General features: G+C 45.9%; 1 protein-coding gene and 1 non-coding gene across 2 annotated transcripts; one reads left to right on the forward strand and one right to left on the reverse strand.

Annotated features, from left to right (window-relative positions):
- Positions 1-4759: 4759 nt before the first annotated feature.
- DNASE1L3 (deoxyribonuclease 1L3) lies at positions 4760-25082 on the reverse strand. Its single transcript, XM_055414176.2, has 8 exons — positions 24278-25082; positions 20158-20246; positions 16919-17008; positions 16236-16348; positions 13070-13182; positions 10318-10475; positions 5316-5412; positions 4760-5003 (listed from the first exon to the last, which is right to left on the reverse strand). The coding sequence occupies exons 1-8, from the start codon at positions 24416-24418 to the stop codon at positions 4887-4889; spliced, it is 918 nt and encodes a 305-aa protein (XP_055270151.1). The 5' UTR covers positions 24419-25082; the 3' UTR covers positions 4760-4886.
- Positions 9538-9609, forward strand: TRNAK-UUU (transfer RNA lysine (anticodon UUU)). Its single transcript has one exon. It is a non-coding gene; the product is annotated as a tRNA-Lys (tRNA).
- Positions 25083-25787: the final 705 nt, after the last annotated feature.

Genomic DNA, 25787 nt, shown 5'->3' on the forward strand with positions numbered 1-25787 from the left:
ATTTCTTAATAACAGCCTGGCACAGAGAAAGCTTTGGCAAGATGGCAAGTGCTGCTGCCATTATCATTATCTTTAAAGACTCTTTTAGGGACTCGCCTGATGGTCCAGTGGCTAAGACTCTGCGCTCCCAATGCAGGGGGCCTGGCTTCCATCCTTGGTCAGGGAACAAGATCCCACATGCCGCGACTAAAGAGTGCAGCAAGGAAGATCAAAGATCTCAGATGCCACAGCTGAGACCTGGCGCAGCCAAATACGGATTTAAAAAATTCTGCTCCTGCCCCCAAATAGAGACGTTTTCAGCTCTAACTTTGATGAAATTATTAAAATATCTCAAACAAGCAAGAGTCGTAAATAGGACGGGAAAATAACATGAAACTTTCAGGGTATTTGATGGAGAAGTAAAAGAGGTTCCTAGAGAAAAAAGGCTCAGCAGAAGAACTTTTTGCAAGTGACTAACACATATTTCTGCAAGGAGATCCAGCCAGTCCATCCTAGAGGAGACCAGTCCTGGGTGTTCATTGGAAGGACTGATGCTGAAACCAATACTTTGGACACTGATGCGAAGAGCTGACTCATTTGAAAAGACCCTGATGCTGGGAAAGGTTGAGGGCAGGAGGAGAAGGGGACGACAGAGGATGAGATGGTTGGATGGCATCACTGACTCGATGGACATGAGTTTGGGTAAAATCTGGGAGTTGGTGATGGACAGGGAGGCCTGGCGTGCTGCAGTCCATGGGGTCACAAAGAGTCAGACACGACTGAGCGACTGAATTGAACTTTGTAAATTATATATTTCCATCTGGGAATGTTTCTAAAAGAAAAATTATAACAATTTTCCTACCCAGGGTCTACTGCCTTTTGCTCCGAATCGTTTTTTTTAAGAACTCTGTAAAGACTATTGCATTTTACTCCAGGATATAGTACTGTAGTACCCCCTGAGTTTAACTAACCAACAACAGTGTATTAAGCAGTGACTAAGAAGACATGCTATGCTACGTGTCCGACTCTGTGCGACCCCATAGGCGGCAGCCCACCAGGCTCCCCCACCCCCGGGATTCTCCAGGCAAGAACACTGGAGTGGACTTTCAAAGCATGAAAGTGAAAAGTGAAAGTGAAGTCACTCAGTCGTGTCTGACTCTTAGCGACCCCATGGACCACAGCCTACCAGGCTCCTCCATCCGTGGGATTTTCCAGGCAAGAGTACTGGAATGGGGTGCCATTGCCTTCTCCGAGAAGACATAGCTCTGTCCTTATAGAGGTAGTGGTTGAGGACAGAGAACAGACATTGGACAGGTGATTGCACATGTGATGAGGTATAGGAAGGGAACACACGGGGCACCATGGGAAGATGTAATTGCAGATCCCAAAATAGATTGGGAAGAGTTGGCCAGAGAAGGCCTCCCTGAATGAACAAGGTTTAAGCTGAGTTTCGAGGAACGAGAAGGTTATTAAGAGAAGGGGAAGAAGAGCAATGCAGGAGGAAGGAAACCGCATGTGAAAAGTCCCAGAGGCTGGCGAGAGCGTGAGCAAGGAGCTCAGTGGTGTGACTACAGAGTGTACACGGTTGACAGTGGAGTTGGAAAGGTAAGTGAAAGCCAAGAACCATTTTGTGAGAGCTTTGTGGGCCATGGTGAAGACTTGGTAACTGATACAGGTGTGACCTCTCTCACCCACACCCCCCGCCGCCCTTGTACTTTTTCTCCGTCTGGGAGGGCAGAGAGCTGTGACCTCCAGTTTGTCGTTCTTTTCCCCCCTAGTTTTGCATCTGCCCTTTACACTTGCCTTGTGCAACCGAGGCAGAGATGGGAGCCAGGGTGGCTGAACTGGAGCTGCTCCTTCTGCATCCCCCTCCTTGCCCCCTCCAACCCACAGGGAGAGGATGAAGGGCCCTGGAGAGCGTGTTTGAGGTAAGAAAGGAGCGTTGATGAGGATGAGAAGACAGCAAGGACTGCAAGTAGGGACAGCTCCATTTCTCAAGACTCAAATATGCCAAAATGCTTGCTGTGATGAACGAAAAAGAATTGGAAACTTGGCCTGATTCCTTGTATGGCAGAAATTCATTCTAAATAATTGAAAGCCTTAAATAACTGGGTGTTGTTGTTGAAAGTCGCTTGGTTGTGTTCGACTCTTGCGACCCCATGGACTGTAGCCCACCAGGCTCCTCCGTCCATGGGATTTTTCCAGGCAAGAATACTGGAGTGGGTTGTCATTTCCTTCTCCAGAGGATCTTTCCGACCCAGGGATCGAACCCGGGTCTCCCACATTGTAGGCAGACGCTTTACCATCTGAGCTACCAGGAAAGCCCAAATAACTGGGCACATATACCCAAAGACTTGACTGGCTTACCCTTTAACGAAACAAGTCTTATTAATAAAAATACCCCCTTCATTTGTTGAGGGCTTTTGAGATGGTCGGTCACACAGTGTTTTAAGTGCATTATCTTATTTAAACTTCCTCCAGGAGGTTGATTCTTTTTTAGCTCCATTTTATACGTAAGGAAACTGAAGGCCGGTGAGCTGCTCAAGGTCCCTGCTTAGTAGGTGATGGTGTACACCATGTTACAACTCTTCTCATCTAGGAGGGTATAGGAGTGTGGGTGATAAATTCTGTCCCCAATAAATAATGAAAGAAAAATCTGGTACTCATATCACCTAGGCCATTCAGAGAGTGAAAATCACTCAGTTTTGTCTGACTCTTTGTGACTCCATGGACTATACAGTCCATGGAATTCTCCAGGCTAGAATACTGGAGTGGGTAGCCTTTCCCTTCTCCAGGGGATCTTCCCAACCAAGGAATCAAACCCAGGTCTCCCGCATTGCAGGCGGATTCTTTACCAGCTAAGCCACCAGATAAGCCCAAATATCACCTAGGATCTTATTAAAAATTCAGGTTCCAGGGCCACCCCAGACCTACTGAGACAGGCTCTGAGGGTGCCGGACCCTGGGGAATCGCATGGTAACTGGTTCCCTAAGATTTCAAACCCCCTGGACAGAGCCAAAGCAGGGTGAGTACATAGGACAGGGTACACCCCACTCCCCCAAAAGTCACAGGAGCTCTTTGTCCCAGCCAGGCCAAATGAGCCAGAACAATGGGAGGATGTCTGGGGCTTGTTAAGTTGCAGCCAGTGAGAAGAAGCTGCACTTCGTCCCCTCTTGCTTGGCAGAGTTTGCCCAGAATGGGAGCTGGCAGATGTCCGTGGTCCCAGTAAGTTGCTCCAGTGCAGGGACAGAGAGATGTCTTATAGCCAAAGAGGCTGCAGGGTGGCAGGACCAGGTCAGAGACATGGACAGACTCAGGTAGCGTCTGGCTTACTTCCCCTCCCTCCCCCTTCTGGCACAGGAGTCCTCCCAGGCATGGTGCTGGCCTTTGGGACAAAGGGATGACCCTTTCCTCAGCAATGAGCTCATTTGTCAATTGCTTGCTTGACCATTTTGTACCTTGGAAACTGGAAGTTTTTCTGGGACTATGAGCACTGCTCATAAGGGGTCATGGAAGCTTTGTAGCCTTGCCACCGCTGGTTCCAGCAAGACCTCTGAGGTTCATTGGATGTTTGGGGAAATCAGGTCATGTTTAAAGCAGGGCACTTTTGATTTTATTCTCTTAGGCAGATGTAACCAAATCTCAAATATCAGGCTTACAGTCTCTCACTCTTATATCAAAAGTCATATCGCCCTCAATATAATTAGGAAAATCAGCGAAAAGTGGGACCGCGCATATAGTATGCCAGGCTCTATTTCTCAAGATTACACATGGTGCTTATTTATGCAGAGTCTCTCAGGTGGAATGCGTCAGCTGGTAAGTGGGGCCCCTTCTGAGACAGGAAACCAGAGCTGGAGGGCTGGGCACAGTGTCCCTTGTCGTTGCTTCTTTCTTGGTACTGCTTACAGATTTACTCCTGCTCATGTACTACTCAAAGAAACAGTATAAGGGAAGACAAAGCAAAACAAACCAAAATGGTCACCGTGGATACTGGTAAAATGGTAACCTGCTGCTGGACTCCTCTGCAAGTCTCCAACTGCAGAAAGATAACAGGATCCTCCAGTCCCTCCCAGCCTGCTGGGCCTTTGTCCCACCAGGCCCGCACAGAGCCCAAATAGTGGCCTTGGTGAACATACAGTGAGGTGTACCTTATAGTAGGAGTATGGCATACAGGGGTTGCTGAGCCCATAAGGAGGGGGAGCTTGGGGCATGCAGGGAAGGGGCAGTCCTGCTGGGCTACAGTCCATGGTGGGCAAAGGTAAGGCTGACATGATAAACCAGGAAAGAAAGACCTTCCTGGGCATTCAGACACCCTGGGCGCTCTCCACGTGGTGACAGGAGCTCCTGAAGGATTTTTAAATGGGGTGGGGCTGGGGCTGGGGCTGGGCTGTGGTCAGATTGGAATTTCAAAGGATGACACTGGTGACCGCTGGGCTAGCTGAGTTGGACAGCTTAGAGGCAGGGACACCAGTGGGAATGGCCTCACGCCGCATCCCTGCAAGATGGCCTGACCTTGCACAGGAGGGCCAGGTCCTAAATCTGCTCATTGCCCAAATCATGGGGTACTGTTGGGGCCTTGGCATTTTGGCCTTTGGGGTCGTTTCCTGTGGAACAGGATGCTCGAGACAGAAAGCCGATGTTCCTCTTCGTGTGGCTTCTCAGCTGTTTGAGCAGTGACACCTGCTGGGGTCAGGATGTGAAGCCCCCAGTTTCCTTTCTAGACATTCAGGGGAGGTTTGAGCTCAAGAGGGAGAATAAAAGACACTCTTCCCAGTTTGGCTTAAGATGAAGTAGATTCATGTTGAAAAATGGAAGCATTTGGGCCTGAGCGCAGGGAACAGTTCATACCTGTTGGAGCTGCTTTTATTTAGAGGCAAGAAATAGTTAATAAAATGGCACCCTTGTATCTAGGCATGACTGGCCTTTTTTTTCTTCTTTGAAGAGACAGATTTTTTGCTGTTGGTGAAGGCCCTCGAAGACTGAAGTTTAAATTCAACCGGAAAGTGGTCACTGACTTCCAGGGCCTGTAAAGAGAAAAGAGAGATAGGTTTGGGAATTAGGAGACACCTTGATTTTAGTGACAAATCAGTTCAAGCTGAGGGAGGCTGAGAATGAAATGCCCCAAGTCACCCAAAGGAACACACACTGGGAGCATCATCCCTGGACCAGTTCAATCAGAAATTGAGGCAGGTCTTCAAGTCATGGAATCATAGGCTTTGAGCCTCAAGGTCCAGTGGCCCAGTGTCAGGTCTCCACTGGTGACCTAAACCATCACTGAGTAACACCAACCCATCTTCCCAGGACAGTGGCACAGAAAGATGAGATGACAGCTGTACCTTCTTTTCAGACAACCTGTAAGCTTTCTGGAAGTCAAAGATGTGGTTTGATTGAGGAACAACAGAGTTGACAATCTCTTGTCCTCTAAGCACGATCCTGGAGAAGGAGAGGGAGAAGAATCACATTAATACACCCTTTTGTTATCTGAGATCAAACCAGGCTTCTTGCTTGACCTCTGGAACGACTGAACTGCTTGGCCCTTTCACATGGAGTTCAAAAGTCCAGCCCTGGTTTTAGCTTGTGCTGAAGTTCAGAGCAGGCCACCCCCAAAATAGGCCACAATGGCATATGATTATTTTGAATTAAAATTACTTAAGAAACAGCTAATTCAAGAGAAACACTCCTTTCTGTCTCCTTGAAAGCAGGAAATAAATCTCCCCTGTGAAAGGTACACTCTCTGCATCTGGAGGTAGAAGGAAGGACAGGCACCCTTATCTCCAGAAACAGGGAATTCAGGCCAACACTTCTGTATAAACAAACTTTGTTACTTCTTTAATTGACTACCCCCAAGCCAAAACTCTGTTTAAATTCTTCACTAATGGAGCACCCAAACCTGAGTTTTTTTGTCCTGTCAATTCCTTGCAAATTTGTTGTTCTTTGTCTAAAAATTATTAAAAAAAAAAAAAAAAGCCTTCTGTTTGACCACTGTAAAAAAAATTCAGTTTTATTGGAGTGCATTTGATTTCCAGTGTTGTTAATTTCAGGTATACAGCAAAGTGATTCAGTTATACGCATCCATACAATCATTCCTTTTTAGGTTCCTGTCTCATATAGGTTATCACAGCATATTGAGTAGCTTTCCCTGTGCTATATACAGCAGTTCCTCATTGGTTCTCTCTTAGAGTAGTGTGTCTGTTCATTCCAAGCACTTGATTTATCCCTGTCTCCCACATTTCCTCTTTGGTAACAATAAGTTTGTTTAAGAGATTGGCAAGTCTGTTTCTATTTTGTGAATAAGTTCATTTGTATCTTTATTTTTTTTAATTAGATTCCACATATGAGTGATATATGATATTTCTCTTTGTCTGTTTTACTTCATTTAATATGATAATCTCTAGGTCCACCCATGTTGCTGCAAATGGCATTATTTCACTGCACTGCGTGACATTCCACTGTGTGTATCTATATACCACACCTTCTTTACGCGTTCCTCTGGCGATGGACATTTAGGTTGCTTCCATGACTTGGCTTTTGTAAACAATGCTGCACTGAACATTGGAGTGAATATATCCTTTAGGATTATGGCTTTCTCTGGATATATGCCCAGGAATGGAATTGCTGGATCATATGCTAGTTCTATCTGTAGTTTTTTAGGGAGCATCCATACTGTTCTCCATAGTGGTTGTACCAATTTACATTCCCAGTGGAGGAGAGTTCCCTTTTCTCAATACGCTCTCCAACATTTATTATTTGTAGACTTTTTGATGATGGCCATTCTGACCCTTGTGAAGTGATAATTAGTGATGCTGAGCATCGTTTCATATGCTTTTTGGCCAACTGTATGTCTTCTTTGGAGAAATGTCTATCTAGATCTTCTGCCCATTTTTTGATTTCTTTGACACAGAGCTACATGAGCTGTTTGTATATTTTGAAGATTAATCCCTTGTCAGTCACTTTGTGTGCAAATATTTTCCCCCATTCTGAAGGTTGTCTCATTTTGTTTTGTTTTAGGTTTTGTTTCCTTTGTTTTGTTTATGGTTTCCTTTGCTGTGCAAAAGCTTTTAAGTTTAATTAGATTCCATTTGCTTATTTTTGTTTTTATTTTCATTACTTTAGGAGGTGGGTCAAAAGAGATACTTCTGCAACTTGACCACTTCTTAGGTCCTATTTCTATAAGACCTCTGTGTGTACAAATTAAGATTTGTTTCTTTTTCTCCTATTAATCAGTATTGCCAACTTTATTGTCAGTCCAGCCACAAGAACTCAAGTGGGGTTGAAGGGGGCATTTCCCCCTCCCTGACAAAGCCCCTCACCACAGCACCTGTGGTTGAAAAACAGGGTCATCCCTGCTGTGACCTGGGCACCAGGCCTGTGTCCCCTGTTCGAGCAGGGAGCCCTGGCAGTGGAAGAGATGTAGACATCTCAGCACACAGCAATGACTGGAGTACTGAAAGATATTTCCTTTGCAGTTATTTTCACTTTTCCTGATTCAATTATAGAAAAAGGTCCTGGCTTATCTTTAATATTTCCCTACGCTCCGATTTCATCTGACAGAGAGTATTCTGCTGACAAGAGAATTAAGGCATAATTTAACATTTTTTGGTTTTCATTGGGCTTACTTTTACAATTATTTTTTGATTGATGACAAGTAATGCTGTTTCCTTACCTTCAGTTTTGTGAAATTTTCTCTTGACATTAATTTTATTTCAGTAATAATGGAATAGATTTAAAGACTAATACAGAGAAAAAAAAAACTATACTACTGTCGCTTTGCAGTGCTGACAGAGAATAGGAAAGTGGCAGTTAAATGGAGTCCGATATATCTCAAATGTGGTGACGTGGTTAGGGTCTTCACGGCCCTAACCAACTGGCTGAAGAGTGAGAATCTGGGTCGGACTGCCCGCCCGTGACTGTCCACCGAGCCTTCCCTGATTCCAGCCAGCTGACCTACTTTCCTTTGTTGGCTGCCAACAACACCTGGCTGATTTTGACCTCGTCTCCATAAGTAAACTCTTGGCATTCAGGTGGAGATTTCTTGAAGCCATCCTTTCAGACCCAGAGCGTGCAGAACAGCATAGTTAGGGCTCCCCTGTTTTGGGTTTGTGTTAGTTTTGTGTGGGGGCGAGTCAGCGGATCCCACCAAGCTTCCCGAGGCGGCTCCAGTGCCCAGCTGGCTCTGAGCATCTCGGCATGCCCACCAGAACACAGCACAGAGCAAAGACTGCCACTGAGGCCATTTCATCCTCTCCCTCATATGCCTTCTTACAAACCGTAAGAGATACATACTGTTCCGGAAAACATAAAAAATGTGGAGCACCGAAACAAGAAAGTAATGGTTAAAAAATCCTGTCATCCTTTGGCAAACTAGTGCATAAAACCGCAGGTCCTTTAGGGACTTCCCTGTGGTGCACTGGCTGAGACTTCATGGTCCCAATGCAGGGGGCCTGGGTTTAATCCCTGGTCAGAGGACTAGATCCTACATGCCGCAACTAAGAGTTTACATGCCACAAATGAAAAAAAAAAAAAAATCCCACATGCTACGGTGAAGATGGAAGATCCTGTGTATTCCAGCTAAGATCTGGGGCAGCCAAATAAATAAATAAATGAAAATAAATGTTAAAAAAGTACAATTTTTTAAAAAACATCTGGGAGTCCTTTAGTAAGCATCTTTTTTGACCTGCTCCTCGGCCCCATCTAATCTATCTTTTCCTGGGATGCACTGTTCTGCAGCATTGCTTTCAGTCACCTCCCTTTCCTCTGCCAGGGAAGAGCAATGGGACCACAGAAGGGACTTAACCTGCAAAGGCCACACAGCTGGTATACGCAAGTGGGCGAGGGAGCAAGGGACTCTCTTCAACCAGTTTTGAGGTAGCTCCTCATAATAGGATGGAGGGGGCAGTACCCAGGCAGCTCAGGCTCCTGTAACTCCCCACCTTAGTTCTGCTTTTCCCAGGGCCAGGGCTGTTTCCACTTAGGGAAGCTGGAATGATGAAGTCTGCAGAAGGCACACTAGCCCTCAAAGCTCTTAGAGGAACGAAGGAGGTCATGGGATGAAAATGAAAGTTGGAACTTGAAACTAGAGAAGTGAGAACTGTCCTCTTGGCCATATCATGCTTCCTTGGTGGCTTGCTGAGCTTGGGGAATAGCAACCACTCTGAGGACCAGGGCTCCTTGGGACTTCCCCACCCGTGGTTTCTGCTATGGATGGGCCAGTCACGAATGTTCCCACACTTCAGGTCCCTTCTCACTTCCTGACTTCAGGAGCAAAGTTGAAAGCTGATTGAAAATCTCCAAGGAGAGTTTATAAATACTAGAGAATGCTATTATTTAGATGTATATATTTGCATTTACAACGGTAAAGGATTGCAGATCCACCTGCAATACGGGAGACCTGGGTTCAATCCCTGGGTCGGGAAGATCCCCTGCAGGAGGGCTTGGCAACCCACTCTAGTATTCTTGCCTGGAGAATCCCGTGGACAGAGGAGCCTGGAGGGCTACAGTCCATGGGGTTGCAAAGAGTCCAACACGACTAAGTGACTCAGCATAGGATAGCACAGGAATTCCCTGGCAGTCCAGTGGTTAGGACTCAGCACTTTTACTGCCGTGGCCCAGGTTCAATTCCTGGTCAGGGAACTAAGATCCTGCAAGCTGCACAGTGAAACCCATCCACCCCTCCCCACCCCCAACATATGGTCAAGCATTAGAAGTATAAATTTTTTTGCAGTAACTAGTCTCATTTTTAGACTTCTATCCTGAGAAAATCATAAATACACACAAAATGCATTTATATATGTACATATATATATATATAGGAGGTTCATTACAGCTGTGCTTTGAATAGCAAACCCTTGGTAATGGCCTCGTGCCCAGTGACAGAGAATTGAGTGAATAATTTGCAGTATGTCTTTGGGATGTAGTGCTTCACAACCAGTGAATATATTGAGCATTTAACCATATTCCAGATATTGTGTTAAAAGATTTATATGTGTTACTTTGTTTAAACCTCATATTTAATATAATCTCTGTTTTACCGGTAAGGAAACAAAGACATAAAGAGCTTAGCTCTCTTGGTCCCAGACTTACTAAGTGGTAGAGACAGAATTTGGATCCAGGCCCATCCAACAGCAAAGCCTGCCCTTGCCACTGCTAAGCTATGTGTTCAAGGCCACCATATATGGCCATTCAGTTTGCATGCTTCACAAAGTACCCAGTGGAGGCGGCCTAAAGTCTAAGCAGCTTGGCTATCCAATCCAGGAGCTTCATCTGCCCAGGAGGAGCCGCCCTCCCTGACGCGCACCAAGCACTGTGTGGGCTCATGGTGGTCTGGCAGATGCCGCCTACCTGTCATAGGCACAGTTTGTGCTCTTCTTGACCGTGGTGTCCTCTTGGTCCCCGATCAGCCAAACGAACTTGGGGTCCGTCCTCAGGCGGATGTTCTTCCAGGCCTTCTTGGGGACATAACTGCAGCCAGCATTGAAGTCACCCATGAAAATGAAATTCTGAAAGACAAGATTTGTAACTGTCTCCTGTAGGCGTTGTTGTCTGCCACTTTCATGCAGAGCTAGTAGCAGTGACTCCACCTTGCACATCCAGTAAATGATGAGTTCAGTTATCAGCTAAATGTGTCCCCCCAGATTCATGCTCTAACCCCCAGCATCTCAGACTGTATTTGCAAATGAACTTTAAAGAGTTAATACAGGTAAAATGAGGTTACATATAGGGTGGGCCTACTCTGATAAGACTTGTGTCCTTATAAAAAGAGATTAAGATGGAGACATAGAGGGAAGACCAAGGAGAAAGCCAAACCCTGCTGCCAGTCTGGTCTTGAACATCCAGCCAGAACTGTGAGGATAGAAATTTTTGCTGTTTAAGCCACTCAGTCTTTGGGACTTTGTTATGGCAGCCCAAGCAGACTAATATAGGGTTTTAATTTCTTTTTGTTTTTTAAAAGAAGAGGCCACAGTTTAAAACCGAGCCACAGTTCTGCTGAGTATTGGACGGGTGAGTATGACAAGGAAGGATGTTCTTAATGGGAAGGAGGATATTTGTTGTAGCTGCTCCCTCCTGTTCTTAATCACCGAGTCACTCCAGTTTGGAGCATAGATTAAAGATGAAAGAACACAGCTCAGTCATTCCTTCACATCTTTTGTCTCTGTGGGTATAAACATATGAATGAATCCGTGCCTTTTGTTTACAAGGAAGGAAAAATGAACTCAGGTGGTGTATGGCACTGCTCTTTCCTCTCTTGTTTTGAAGCTGGGAACTTAACTCTTTGTGGGAATTTTGCCTATTGAGGAAGTGAGAAGAGGCTTACGGGGAGGGACTGATAGAATGAGCTGTCCACCTCTGCCCTAACGCCACCATCAGAGTCTTCTGTCTTGGAAGTGATTTCCCCTGGAGGGCTTTTGAAACAGAATTTTAGTATTCTTATGAGAGGAAACAGATTTCCTTGTTAGCGCTATTGTTTGGTGCTGTTGCTGACCTCAGAGTTTTCTTCAAAAACATTTTTCTTTGACCTTGGGTATCATGGTTTTCCCTGAGACTGGTGGGTGCAGTTGAGGACAGGATGTCATCCTTAACTGGAGTGTCAGGCAGCTTCTATTTATGTAGGCATGATTTAGTGAGCACTTCCTGTGTGCCAGGCCAAACATTAAGTGTTTTATAAAGTTTATTTTAAATCTCACAATAAGCACTAAGAAGTAGAAGGGACCTTTGTGCCCTGTGGAAAGAGTGGAGGATATAGTGACCTGCTGTAGGCTACTCAACTTGGAAGTTCAAGTGGTGAAGTTAAGGACTGAATCCAAATCAGCCTCCCTGAAAGCCCCTCCCTCGCTCAGCACAAGATTTTCCCCTCTAGCTCACTGTTGTACCACTGAGGCCTCCCCCGTACCTGGCATTTAACAGAAGCTCAGTAAATTCTTGCCAAGGGAGTGAATGGAATTTATAATTTAGGAACAAGTGAGTGTTTCTCGTACCCTGCCTTTTACAAATCAGCAATGAAATACACCCCTTGCATGCACCCTGCCCCAGCTCTGTGTCCACACTTTACTTGACTGATTTTGCACTTTGAGCAGCAGAACTGAGGTGGAGGGATTGTGTCATTGGAGTCACATCTTAAAAGGGGAAAGAAGAATGAGGAAGAGCCCTCTGGATCTTTTCCACATGTGCCATACACTTTCACTTCACGGCCTCTGGGGATGGAGGGTGGGGTGGGGGCTCCCCTGTTTTCCAGATGAGGAAATAATTGAGGCCAGGAGGGATGGTGGGCATATTGTTATTCCCCTTCTGTGAAAGCACCCCTAGTTTCTCTGAGAACCATCTTCCTCCTCTACCGTGGTCCATGAGGTCGGGGTGGAACTGACACAGACTTAACCAATCAGAGCATCTCAACCACCTGATCAGTGATTGCTTCAGGGATGAACATGTGACCTAGACTTAGTCAATGAGACTCCATCCCAGTGTATTTGTTCCACTGTGGGACAGAACATTTGTCAGTTGCTTTAGAAACTGCTGGTGCCTATCTTGCCATCGTATGGGTGGAGACAGCCTGAAAATGGAGCCCACCCAGGGGAATGGAAGGCTAAGAGATGGAGACCGGAGAGAGACAAGACAAGCCCTGATTGCCTTGTTCAACTCTGCCCTGAACCAGTGAATTGCTCTTTCTTTTCATGAGCCATTTTGGGATTCTGTCACTTGTAACTGAAAGACTTCTGACATCTCTTTGTCTCACTGTTCTCAGCTGTGAAGCTGGAATGATCAAAGTCGTTACCTCATCCGGCTGTGGGGAGGATTAAGTAAATGTATCCGTGTGCAGCCTCAGCATAGTGCCTTGGCACCAGCCATTCGTCTGCTCAGTGAATGTTGGCAGCCATTATTAGTGGAGCAGGGTATGAATTTCCCAGGACCCACAGGGAGCATACCCAGGCACATTTAGCAGAAAGATATTTTGGGCTGAGGAAAGGCCTAAACTGAAGCTCTCAAGGTCTCCACAGACCCTGCCTCCACACACTCCCTCAGAATTGCTCATCCCCCTCTCAGGAACCAGATTCTGCCCCTGCTAGATGGGAGTTCAGCAGACAGAGAGGGTCATCACCTCTGCATTCCAGCGACGTCTCACATCTGTGTAGACATCAGCCAGCTCATCAATCTCTCTAACGGATGTCTCGGGGGTGGTGTGCAGGGGGACAATCACGAAGTCCTTGACAGCTGAGGGACAGGGAAGAGGCAGAGGTCACACATTTCCTGTCAAGATTCCACGAACACTGTTTCGGGGAAACAGGCTGTCCCCCCAAGAGGCACGGACTGTCTCATCTAGAGCCCCCCACTTCCAGAAGGTCCAGTGGTCGAGATTTAAATAACCTTATGGTCATTAGGCTGCCATTTTCAGCACACAAAAGCCTCTTTTCCTCCCAGTTGCCCTTCCTGACTAAGAGAAAGCTGGGAGACAGTGTTCCTCACTGGCATTGTGGGTGTTTTTATTTTCTCATTTAAAAAAAAGTGCCTTATATTTTCTATTAAAAAAAAATAGCCTGTTTGACTTTATACTAAGGGGAAAAAAAAACTTTTTCTAAATAAAAAAAAATTAAGGGTTTTCAGTTTATACTCCTTTTATAATTAGAAGGGGGGGAAAAAAGCCTAAACAATTTTATTTAAAAAAGCAGAGTGGTCCTTTGTGGGCCTCCCCAGCAGGAGGGACTGAGGGAGCCTGAGAGGAGCTGGGTGTCTTTCCGAACACCTCCTCCTCAGGCTCTCCCTTGGTCTGTACCTGAGTGCCCTCTCTTCTCAGGACCTGGGGTCTATTAGGTAATCACTGCTCAAGTCCCACGGGAGAAGGCAATGGCAAGCCACTCCAATACTCTTGCCTAGAAAACCCCATGGATGGAGGAGCCTGGTAGGCTGCAGTCCGTGGGGTCGCTAAGGGTCGGACACGACTAAGCGACTTCACTTTTCACTTTCACACATTGGAGAAGGAAATGGCAACCCACTCCAGTGTTCTTGCCTGGAGAATCCCAGGGACAGCGGAGCTTGGTCGGCTACTGTCTATGGGGTCACACAGAGTCGGACACGACTGAAGTGACTTAGCAGCAGCAGCAGCAGCAGCTCAAGCCCCACGGTGGGAAGTCCATCAGACCAGCAGCCTGTCTCCCAGACCTGCCCTGCTTCGGTAGCCTGTCTCTCTCTCTCCTCCTCCCTCCTCCTTCCCACTCCCCAGCCTCTTTTTCGTCCCATTAACATCCCAACTCCTTTCCTGCTTCTGAGCTTGTGTGCTCACTGTGCCCTCCCGCCAGAATGCCTTTCCACCAACAATCTGTGACTGGCTTCTTCTGGTCAGAGCCATTGTCACCTCCGGGAAGGTGTCCCCCAATTGCCCTGTCTAAGGTGGCCCCTTACCCTGCTATTCAGTAAACCCTGCTTACTGCCTTCACGTTCTGAAATTACCTGCTTGGCTTCTTAGTTTGGCCCACTGTAACCTAAACTTAACCTAAAGATAAGCAGGCTTATCTTCTTGTTCACTCTCTTGGCTCTGAACTTTGGAGGTGCTCAGAAATGTTTGTTGATTGAACTCATGAATGAATGATTGAGAGAATAAATGAATGAAGAAAAGATAGATAAAAGGCAAACTCCTTCCTCTTTAATCCCAAACAGAGCGGACATAAACACATTTCCTTGATCAGATGGAGAGAAAACTCCAAACACGGCAGAGCTGTGGTGCCATCCCAGCAGGGGTGGGTGTTGCAGGGGGAGGGTAGTGGGAAAGGGCAGAAGCTCCAGACAAACAGGTCTGTTCAGCAGTTTGTGGAAGGTTGAGTACTCTCTCAAAGAAGAAAGAATCATTTGGTGGGACGGGCCTCTCCTAACACTGCCAGGTCAGCTAAATGTGAATCCTGTGCATGACTAAAACGATTATTGAACGTGCTCTCTGAAAGGCATTTCTGGTTCCTCAACAGCCCCCACCTCCTTCTCACTTTTTTGTTGGTTTCCTACTGAAAATCTTCTGCTGTTCTTCCATGTTTGTTTTCCTGAAATACTCTGTTCTGACCTATTAACCCTGTGCAGAAATAGTTAACTTCATAGTTCAAGATGTTAATATTTGTGTGATTTAAATATATGTGTTCATACAGACAGCTCCGACTGTTCAGTTGTTATCTGTCCCTCTTGCTGCACCATAACTTCACAAGGATAGGGACCTTTTCTGTCTTGTCCAGTACCCATGTAGTGGGTATTGAAAAAAAGGTCTGATTCTCTATAGTTCCAGTCTACAAATCAAAGTAATTCTTGACTTTCTGTTGAGTATTGCATGGTGGTTAAAAGCGTGGGCTCCTGAGATGGCAGTTTGTGTTACAGCCCTGGCTTGTCCACTCCAATAGCTGCTGGATAACCTTGGGTGTATGACTGCATGTATTTGAACCTCAATTTCCTCTATCGTAAAGCAGAGACAATCCTAGTTGCCATCTTGTTGGGTGTTGCAAAAATGATAGGAACCTGGCATTCATCATGGAGAAATAATTGTTAGTGACTAATACAAGTACTGGGCTTCCCTGGTGGCTCAGAGGTTAAAGCGTCTGCCTCCAATGCGGGAGACCCGGGTTTGATCCCTGGGTCGGGAAGATCCCCTGGAGAAGGAAATGGGGAAACGGTAACCCACTCCAGTATTCTTGCCTGGAGAATCCCATGGACGGAGAAGCCTGGTAGGCTACAGTCCACGGGGTCGCAAAGAGTCGGACACGACTGAGCGACAGAACGGAATACAAGTACTACTGTTGTCAGAGATCAGGGTGCAATCTTTTAGATTTCCTCTCCACCCCCAGTCTGTAGGGGAGATTGCTCTGTGGTTACTGGAGGGGCAGTGTGGCTCTAGGTTGGGAGATCATCTTTGTTGGCCAGTGTTCAGATTTTTCAAATGAAGGAGCAGCTGTCCTTGATTGAGACTGGGTGATTTTTCTAAATAATTGCCATCAGCCTAAACGCTCCAAAGGTTACTCTTATCAGGTAAGAGTAAGGTTATTATTGATTCCAGAAAGTGGCTTCAAGGACACGGAAGTCTTGAGCTGTGGCATTCTAAGCAGCCAGCCTGGTGCCATCAAACTATACTGTGTCCTCCGCATCCAAGTGTTAGGAGCCCCTAATGGTCATCTCAAGTGAAATGCCTCCCTAAAGATGCTGCATAAACCCTGGGATCACAGCTCACAACTCAGGGCTGCTGCCCATTCATGGGCTTGCTGGGGTAGTGAGGGGTGAGAGGGGCCTGTGGGTCTTACCAGTGTAGGGTGACTGGAACCAGACCACAAAGGGTTCTCTGGAAAATACATCTGCGTCTTCAGCCTGATAGTCATGGTAGAGGTAGCTTTGTTTTACAGACACTAGCTTTTCTCTGGAAGAAAAAAGAAAAAAAGATAGTCCTCCTAGATGAATTGGCTCTCTTCTTACTTCTTTCAAGAAGCAGAGACGAATGTTCCCACAGCTTTATTGGCCTCCCCTGAAGAGTCGAACTGAAGAGTCGAGCGCCAGAAGGGATCTTTTACCTGAGGACAAGGCTCAGTCAGTCTCCTCAAGGGCCAGAGCCCTTGGGGAACTGAATATCTGGGGAACTCAAAACTTAAAGGTCAGACTCAGCAGAAATTATTAGTAGGAAGAAAATGAGAATGTGATGTCCCAGAGCAGCCATGCTGGGCAATTCATGTTTCCATCCCCTGCCAGGACTTGACCATGAGGGATAAAGAACTCTTGACTTTCCTGACCAGGTCACCGAGTCATCCAATAAATTAGTTTTGAAGAGTTAATATTATCCTTTCCATCAGCCCCAATTTTAACAGGTCAGTAACTTGATCAATATTGAGAACTGGTTTGACATCTAAATTTGGTTTTGAGGAAAAGATTTTTATTCCATTCACGGTCATATTGATAAGTAAACCATGTTCCAGGAAGCATAATTTATACTTACTTATAGAGAAAGGCATACTGTTCTTTATATGTGCTTCTTCCAAGGCGAGCGCTAATCACATAGTTGTATGTTATGTCTCTTCTTGAGTTTCTGGAAAACAAAAAGATTTTACATTGCATCTTAAAGAACAAACATTTCTCTCTGCCTAGGTTCCCCTCCCTCCAATCGGCTTCCGTATGTCCAGTGGCATCATGTAGAAGGGCTTCTGTTCACTATAACCTTTGAGTCTCATAAGAAGGGCCACCACTGACTGGGAATGTGACACCTGCCATTATTTCTTGTCCTGATAAGGGGAGTACTCCTGTTACTCCATTTTTATAGTTTGCAAGTACAGAGCTGGGATTTGAATTGAGATCCTACTCACCCCCAAATCCACCTGACTTGTCCTGTACCTGAGAACAGGTACAGGACATCACTGAGACCATAGAAGATTCAGGCCACAGTCAGCCCGAAGGTTGTTCTGGCCTGTGGCTGGACTGCACCTCATACTTTCTGGTAGAATAAACTTCACCAGGTTACTCCTGAACATTTGTCATATGCAGGATTCCTACTAAGATTTTTTTTCAGTTAATTTATTTTTTTAATTGAAGAATAATTGCTTTATAGAATTTTGCTGTTTTCTGTCAAACCTCAGCATTAATCAGTCATAGTTAGACATATGTCCCCTCTCTTTTGAAGCTCCCTCCTGTTTTCCACTCCTCTCGGTTGATACAGAGCCCCTGTTTGAGTTTCCTGAGCCATACAGCAAATTCCCGTTGGCTGTCTGTTTTACATATGGTAACGTAAGTTACCTTTTTTCTCTCTCCTTACATCTCCGCCTCTGCTCCCCTCTCCCCACGTCTGGAAGTCTGTTCTCTATGTCGGGTTCTCCGTTGCCCTGTAAGTAAACTTTCTAGATTCTGCATATATGTGTTAGAATACGGTGTTTACCTTTCTCTCTCTGACTCACTTCACTCTGTAGAATAGGTTCTAGGTTCATCCACCTCATCAGAACTGATCCAAATGAGTTCCTTTTTATGGCTGACCTACTAAGATTTTTGTTGGACGTTTCTTTTCTGCTCTGAAAACCCCCAGGCATTTTTCTCACAAGTCCTGAAACCGTGATTCCAAATAGCTATTGTTTCTGACCCGGGGGCTGAAGATACAGTCATAAAGTCCCATTGATCCTCTGTCTCACCCTTATCAGGAAGACTTGACTCTCACATGTGTGTGCCAAGTCTGCTGATAACTCCACCCTGGGCAGAGTCTACTTCATCTTCCCACTAGACGATCTGGGGTATGTCTAAGCTGTGGCATATTCTCAGGTTCCACTGGGAGAAACCAGAGGGGGCTTTTAGGGGCCAACTTAGAGCCCACAGAAATTCCTGGAAATGAATATTCTAAGGCAGAGCTGGCTATGGGGGCCTCAGGAGTGCAGACAGTGGATTCCGCTGGGCTTCCAATTTGGAAAGACTGGCTCTGTTCTAAATCTAGCCTGCCAAGTCCTGGGTTGGCAGACTGCTTGCAATGACTCAGCTGTGAAGTGACGAAGGCCCTTCCTGGCTTACAGAGAATTAGGAGACAAACAGGCCTGGCTCTGCTTGGAGTCCACAGCACAGTCTAGGGAGGGTGGGGAGAACTGAGACCGCTGAGGGTGGGAGGGCTTCCAGACCAGCTGCAGGTGGTGCCTGTAACCCCCTGTCCCCTCGGTCCCCCATGCTTCTGAAAACTGGCCTGGGCCACTTCAGAGAAGGCTGAGGGGACTTAGACTAGAGCACTGGCTTTGGAGTCAGACCCCACCCAGGTACAAAGGTAGGTCTGGCCATTTACTGGCTGGGTTACCTTGGGCAGATCCTTGCTGTCTGTCTCAGTCCCTCAGCTGTCAGGGAAGCAGTGGTAGAGCCTGCTCTACAGAGTTGTGAGGAGTGAATGACAGCACACACAAACTGATTAGCAGGATGCCTGCCTTTGTGGTGTGGCTACGGCACATCAGTAGCTGTTTCCGCGGCCCTCTGGATCATCACTTGCCATTACATACATCCCCTTACTTTTACGATGAACATCCTAGCATTTAGTCGCCACTGCTCCATACCAGGCACAGCTTAACCATTTACATGCATGATTTAATTACCACCACATCCCAGGAAGATGAGTTCTATTATTAGCTTTATTTATAGATGGGGAAAATGAGGTACAATGAGGTTCAGTAACTTGTCCAAGGTCATAGCCAAGCCAGAATCCAAGCCCACGCGGTCTGAGCTGAGTGGAGGTGCCTAGTGCCTAGGCTTCATTCCCTCTGTCATTGTCAAGAGCAGACCGGGGAGGCTAAAAAGGAGATGTTCTGCTCCAAGTCTGGACTCCCAGATGAAAAACTGAGGCCCAGAGAGGGGTGGTTGCTATCAGCCCAAGGGCCTCTCTCTGTGAAGGAGACCATTGAAGGCTGTTTCTCTCAGCCTTCAGACTTTTTGTAAAATACTCAAAAACTCAAATCAAATAATCAAATTCAGACTTTCTGTAAAATACTCACATCATACGGAGGTTTATGTCCATGGGGTATATGTCCATGGTGTTGCAAAGAGCCAGACACAACTGAGCGACTGAACTGAACTGAACTGACAGAGGTATATAAAATAAAAAGCAAATGTTTTTCATTTCTTCACACCCCCCTTCCAAGTGGTCTTCCAGTCATACCCACCATGCCCCGGAAGTAACCGTTCTGAACAGCTGAGCACATCCTCCCTGTCTTTCTGTTATGTCCATGCAAACTCAACCACACCCTTATTCATGTATGGTGCAGTGTGATTACTAAAATGGGCTCTTCTACGTATAGTTCTGAACTTGCTTTTGCCATGTATTGTGGCCATCTTTCCATGCTGGAATATTTAGCTCTAACCTACTGTGTAGTAACCATGACTTTTAATCGCGGTGTAATTTTCCAGCCCGTGGGCATATCACGTTTTCATATTTGCACTCAGTCTTTTCTTTGTAACAGTACTTCAGCTCAGCTTCTAGTCTGTTCCGTTTCTCTCATGCCTGACACCTCACCCATTTCCCTCTTTTGTTTTATCATATTAAAACTAGCTGGTTGAACATTCTCAGGCCCGCAGTTAATAAAATGGAAAGCCTGGGCAGTGTGGGCCACGTGACCTGGTGGTCTGGGCCAGTGCTGGTCCTTACGCTAGTTTCGGTTCCCAGGGGATTTTCAGATGTCCTTGCACCTGGCTTTGAGTCGGCAGAGGGTCCCGGGGCCCCATCTTTACCCATTTAGCTTCTCCATCAGCGTGGGACAGATCCTGTTGTTGCTGTCCTTGATTTCCATCAGGAGTATGATATCACAGCGTTTGATGATCTGCAGAGAGAGAATTCCCCGGGGGTGTGAGGCCATTTACTACAAATAATGAAACCCTTTATTGGCCACTTACTCTTTTTTTTCATTATAGTTTATTTACAGTGTGGTGCTAATTTCTGCTGTACAGCACAGTGAGTCAGTTATACATGTGAAAGTGAAAGCTTTAGTTGCTCCGTCGTGTACCACTATTTTGTGACCCCATGGGCTGCAGCCCAGCAGGTTCATCTATCCATGAAATTCTCTAGGCAAAAATACTGGAGTGGGTTGCCATTCCCTTCTCCAGGAGATCGAACCCTGGGATCAAACCCAGGTCTCCGGCACTGCAGACAGATTCTTTACCATCTGAGCCACCAACAATGTCAGAGGGCTCCCTTTTCTCTACATCCTTTCTAGCATTTGCTATTTGTTGACCTTTTAGTGATGGCCATTCTGACTAGAGTGACTGTAGTTTTGATTTGCATTTCTCTAATAATTAGCAACATTGGGCATATTTTCATGTGTCCATTGGCCATCAGTACGTCTTCTTTAGAGAAATATCTATTTAGATTGTCTGCCCATTTTTCAATTAGATTGATTGATTGTTTTATTATTTGGGGGACACTTACTATGTTTTAAGTGTCAGATTGGGTGCTTTGTTAAATTAACTATCTTCTCCTCTGAAATAAATGATGGACTCCCTGAGGTAAGTACTATTATGATATACATTGTAAAGACAAAGAGCCTGCGGTTCTTTCTGGGAAAGCTGAGATACTATCCGGAATCACCCAGCTAGAAAATGGCTGAGCTAGAATGTGAACCCAGGCAACCAGAATCCAGACCAAAAGCGCATGACCCCTGTAAGTTCCGCAAGTTGGCTTTGTTTGAATAATTACAATAAAATATATCTACTAAGGCCTTAGTAAGTAAAGAATACCAGGCTGGATACTGCAGAAATAAAGAAGCACAATGATAATAATTGTAAGAGTTAACATTTATTGTGAGCCTACTCAGAGCCTCACCAGCTCTGAGACAGCTATGTTTTGAACTCATTAAGCATAGGAGGAAACCAAGCTCAGAGTGACTGAGTGACTAAAGTCAAGGAGCCAGTCTAGGTGGAGAATAGGATGTGCAATCAGGTTCACATGACTGCAAAGCCCACCATGCTACACTATTAAAATATAGTCCCCCCCTCAAAGACTCGTTATCAGTGAAAAAGGCAAATGGAAAGAACTAGCTTCAGTGAGAGACCAAAGACAATTGTGCTAAATAAAAGTCAGGCCTATGAGAGTGTTGAGGAATAATTAGTTACATCTGCCCAGAGGATCAGGGAAGTCTCCATGGAGGAGACTTTTGAACAAGCCCTGAGAGGCAAGAGATAATTCAGTGTGGGGACTTTCCTGGTGGTCCAGTGGTTAGAACCCTGCGCTTCCTCTGCAGGGGTCACAGGTTCAACCCCTTGTCAGGGAACTAAGATCCCAAATGCCTGCCATAGGGAGTGGCTAAAAAAAGAACAAAGAAGAACTCAGTGGGTAAAGAATATAGGAGGGTCCCCTTCAGAATGAGCAGTAAGCTGAGGACCAGGGTGCTGACACCCGCTGGAGGCCACTGGGACCTTCCTTTGTATGGAGTTCTAGTGCGCTGGAGTTTGGTGGTCAAGGACAGAGCATCCTAGTGTTCATTTTGTCTTTTCACATCACTTCCAGAAACACGGAGCAGGGGGATTATGCCACTAGTCCTGTTTCCAGAGCACATATATACTCTAGTTTCCTCTCTAAAAAGGGCAGAGCAGAGAGGGCCACCGACACTGGCCTGGTGCCATTAAGAAGTGCCAGGGGCTGAAGATATACCAATGTAGTGACAGAGAGCAAGACTATGTCAGACTTAGTCTTCCATCAACAGGCTTGCATATCATGGAGTCAGACTTGTAGGGTTCACCAAGGAGAGCTGGGTGCTGCTCTCCCAGCCAGCCTCCTGTTTTAGTCACTTAACCACTGTCAGATCTTTCTGGAAAGCACTTTAGGATATGTATATGAAAACTGAAAGAAAATGTTAGTCACTCAGTTGTGTCTGACTCTGCGACCCCATGGACTGTAGCCCTCTAGGCTCTTCTATCCATGAAATTTTCCAGGCAAGAATACTGGAGTGGGTAGAAGATCCTGTCTTCAGGAGATCTTCCCAACCTAGGGATCTAATCTGTGTCTCCTGTACTGTGGGCAGATTCTTTACCATCTGAGCCACCAGGACAATGCATTAATACTTTGATCTAGTTTTCTCACTTTGAGGAATGTCTTCCACTGTAAAAAAGTTTCTGCTACTACTCTGCATCTCAGTTTCCTTATCTGTAAATTGGCATAATAATAATCATTCCCTCACAGGATTGTTGGAGGACAAATGAATACTTAGAACAGGGCCAGCCATGTAGGAGGCAAACAGCAAAATGTTATTATTATTGTTACTGTATGGGATTTCCCAGGCAAGAATACTGGAGTGAGTTGCCATTTCCTTCTCCTGGGGATCTTCCTGACCCAGGACTCGAACCCACATCTGCTTCTTGCAGATGGATTCTTTATTAGTGAGCCACCTGGGAAGCCCTTACTTATGCAGATCAAAGAGGAAGATGTATTGCAACAGGAAAACTGGAAATATCCTAAGCATCCCCAGATGGGGAAGCATTGAATGAAACACGTTGGAAACGCAGCATAAGGCATTAAAAGTTGTTTTAAAAGAATATTAACAACATATGAAATACTTCTTATATAAAAGCAGAATAGGGTATCTCCATGCTGCAAAATAGATGCATGTTTATGTATAATTTTTGGATAGAAAAATATCCACAACAAAGTTACCCAAGTGCCAACAACTGTTATCTTCAAGTGATAGGATACTTCTTTATTTGTTTCTGTATTTTCAAAATAGTCCATATTAACTATTTGTAGTTTAATAAAAATTAATTTGTAAAATGTAAGTTTATAATTTTGAAAATTACAGTCCTAATTTTAAAAAATTAAGATATTATTTTACAAAAAAATCTGATGGGGAAGAAATTGTGGGTGAGGAGGTGATAGTGTTTATGAAGACGTGACAGATGTGGTCATGGCTTACTTAAGTTAAATAAGTTGTCTTAATATAAAATGCCTAATACAGTGACTGGCACAGAGTGGGCTTAGCAAAGGCTCTGTAAGTGTTAGCTCTTACATTGGACTCATTACATTTTCACAGTAACCCTGCAATGCCAGCCAGGTTGTGTGAGGACCATCTTACTGAAAGGCACTGAGGGGCTCAGGGAGAAGGGATTTGCAGAGCTGGTGTACCTGGCTGCCAGCTGAAAGGTGAACCCAGGGCCCCTGCCGCTCCCACCAGAATGTGGTGTCTTTGGGGTTTTCTAAGGTAATAAAACCCAGAGTCTTGGGAAGGGTTTCAGCCCCAGCATCAAAAATAAATTAACCTATAGGATAAAGCGGAGAAGGCAATGGCACCCCACTCCAGTACTCTTGCCTGGAAAATCCCATGGGCGGAGGAGCCTGGTGGGCTGCAGTCCATGGGGTCGCTAAGAGTCGGACATGACTGAGCAACTTGACTTTCACTTATTCACTTTCATGCATTGGGGAAGGAAATGGCAACCCACTCCAGTGTTCTTGCCTGGAGAATCCCAGGGACGGGGGAGCCTGGTGGGCTGCCGTCTATGGGGTCGCACAGAGTTGGACACGACTGAAGTGACCTGGCGGCAGCAGCAGCAGCATAGAATAAAGAGAATCAACTGACACCAGAAGAATGTAAACAGAGTCTCAAGACATTGATCATATTACCCCAGGGAAGTCTTAGCTAAGTGGGGAGAAAGATTAGACTTGGGAGTTGGAAGAAGGTTGATGGCTGGAGGGGGAGAGAAGGGAAAAGAAAGGGAGAGGAGCGGAGCGGGTGGAAGAGAGTGCACAAGCTTCCTTCACCCTAGGGGCTAACTTCAGTTAAACCCCTCGAGTCTCTTAAAAGTCCGAAAGCTTTAGAGAAAGCGTGAGGGGTATCCAGCAGTCTTTCTGAGAGGAAAATGGGCTCACCTTCACAATGACATCCATGGCATCACAGTCTGCCTTCTTGGATTCCCCAAAGGACCGCACATTGAAGGAACAGATCTTGAGGGCCAGGGCACTGTGGGTGGAGAGGAGGAGAAGCAGCAGGCAGGCCAGCGGCAGAGGCATCGTGGCTCCTCCGACTTCAGGGCTCGGAGAGAGGGTAGCAGTGTCTGAAGAGCAGGCTCTGGGCCACCTGCTCAGACTCCGCTGACTTGTAAAGCTTGCTGATAACAAGAATTACTGGATTCTTTGTTGCTGCTTTCACTTCTCTGAGGAACTGAAGATCGTGGGTTTCATTCCCCAAGGGAATGAAGGAAATGAGCTCATTTTTAGGATCCCCTGTTTTTGTCACTCAGATGAGGAAACTGGTCCGCTTAATCTAGGCATCAGTCTCTGCAGTCACTCTTAACCCAGCTGGAAGTCAGCCCTGACATCTGGTCATTTCTGCTGTGATCGCACACCATATGCCTTCTCCTGGAAAGTGATGAACTCGGAAATGGTCCACCCCATAGAGCACCTGGGGTGTGGAGCCTTCTGTGTGTGGGTGGGAGGACAAGGAGGCAGGGGACAGTGGGGAATTCTGCCAGGTTTTCTGCCATCACTTGGATTTGGCAGTTAGCTGTTCCTGGACACACCCAGATTCCAGCTCGTCAACAACTCTGATGGGCGTAATTAAAGTCAAGTCTGGTGTGAATAACATAATTTTTAATGCACGTTTTGCTATATACAATTTAACACACCAAATATTAGTAGTGTATTGCTGGAAAAGCAGTTGTAGATCTGCTGGGATGGGTCAGTCTTTGGACTGAAAGGACAAAGAGTTAAGCCTTTGGGGAGATCCATGATTCAATCTGATATTATTTAATGTTTGTGAGAGTTGTGTGGCCCCGTGAAAGGAAGGTTTTGCAAGAACTGTAGGATTTCGGTCCAAGTGAAATGGCTCTTGGGGCTTCTCTGGTGTCTTCCCACCAGTAAAGAATCTTCCTGCTGTGCAAAAGATGTGGGTTGGATCCCTGGGTCAGGAAGATCCCCTGGAGAAGGAAAAGACAACCCACTCCAGCAATTTTGCCTGGGAAAATCCATGGACAGAGGAGTCTGGCAGGCTGCAGTCCATGGGATGTGAAGAGTTGGACCCGACTTAGCAACTAAACAACAACAAAATGGCTTTTAGAGATTTGGGCAGGAGATGAGAAGATCTGAAAAAGAAAAAAAGTACAAAATCCAGTCAACTTATAAACACAGGTAGGATGTGCAGACCTTGTCATGGAAAAGTCTTCTGTGAAGAGAGGAAGTAATGAGAATAAGTTGAAGGCAGTGTTGGGATCTCCAGACCACTCCCTCTTGAAGTTATGGGCGTGTGGTCACAGCCACAGGGAAGAGCGTGCGAGTATCCGTGCATCCAGTCAGCATCCTGTCCAAATCACTAGCCAAGCACACCCAGGCATTCTAAGGAGATAATCCCAGAGTGTTGAATACGTGAAAGGAAATAAGGGCT

This window comes from Moschus berezovskii, chromosome 24 (assembly GCF_049115385.1).
Source record: "Moschus berezovskii isolate FMDL1 chromosome 24, NW_MosBer_1.0, whole genome shotgun sequence".
Classification (NCBI taxonomy): Eukaryota; Metazoa; Chordata; class Mammalia; order Artiodactyla; family Moschidae; genus Moschus; species Moschus berezovskii.

Coding starts and splice junctions, on each gene's coding strand:
- DNASE1L3 (XM_055414176.2), bottom strand. CDS start 24,418: ATGCCTCTGCCGCTGGCCTGCCTGCTGCTTCTCCTCCTCTCCACCCAC. Junction 5,413..10,317: donor ACAAACTGTGCCTATGACAG/GTAGGCGGCATC, acceptor CTCCTTCTCCAG/GATCGTGCTTAGAGGACAAG. Junction 5,004..5,315: donor ACAGGTTGTCTGAAAAGAAG/GTACAGCTGTCA, acceptor TTCTCTTTACAG/GCCCTGGAAGTCAGTGACCA.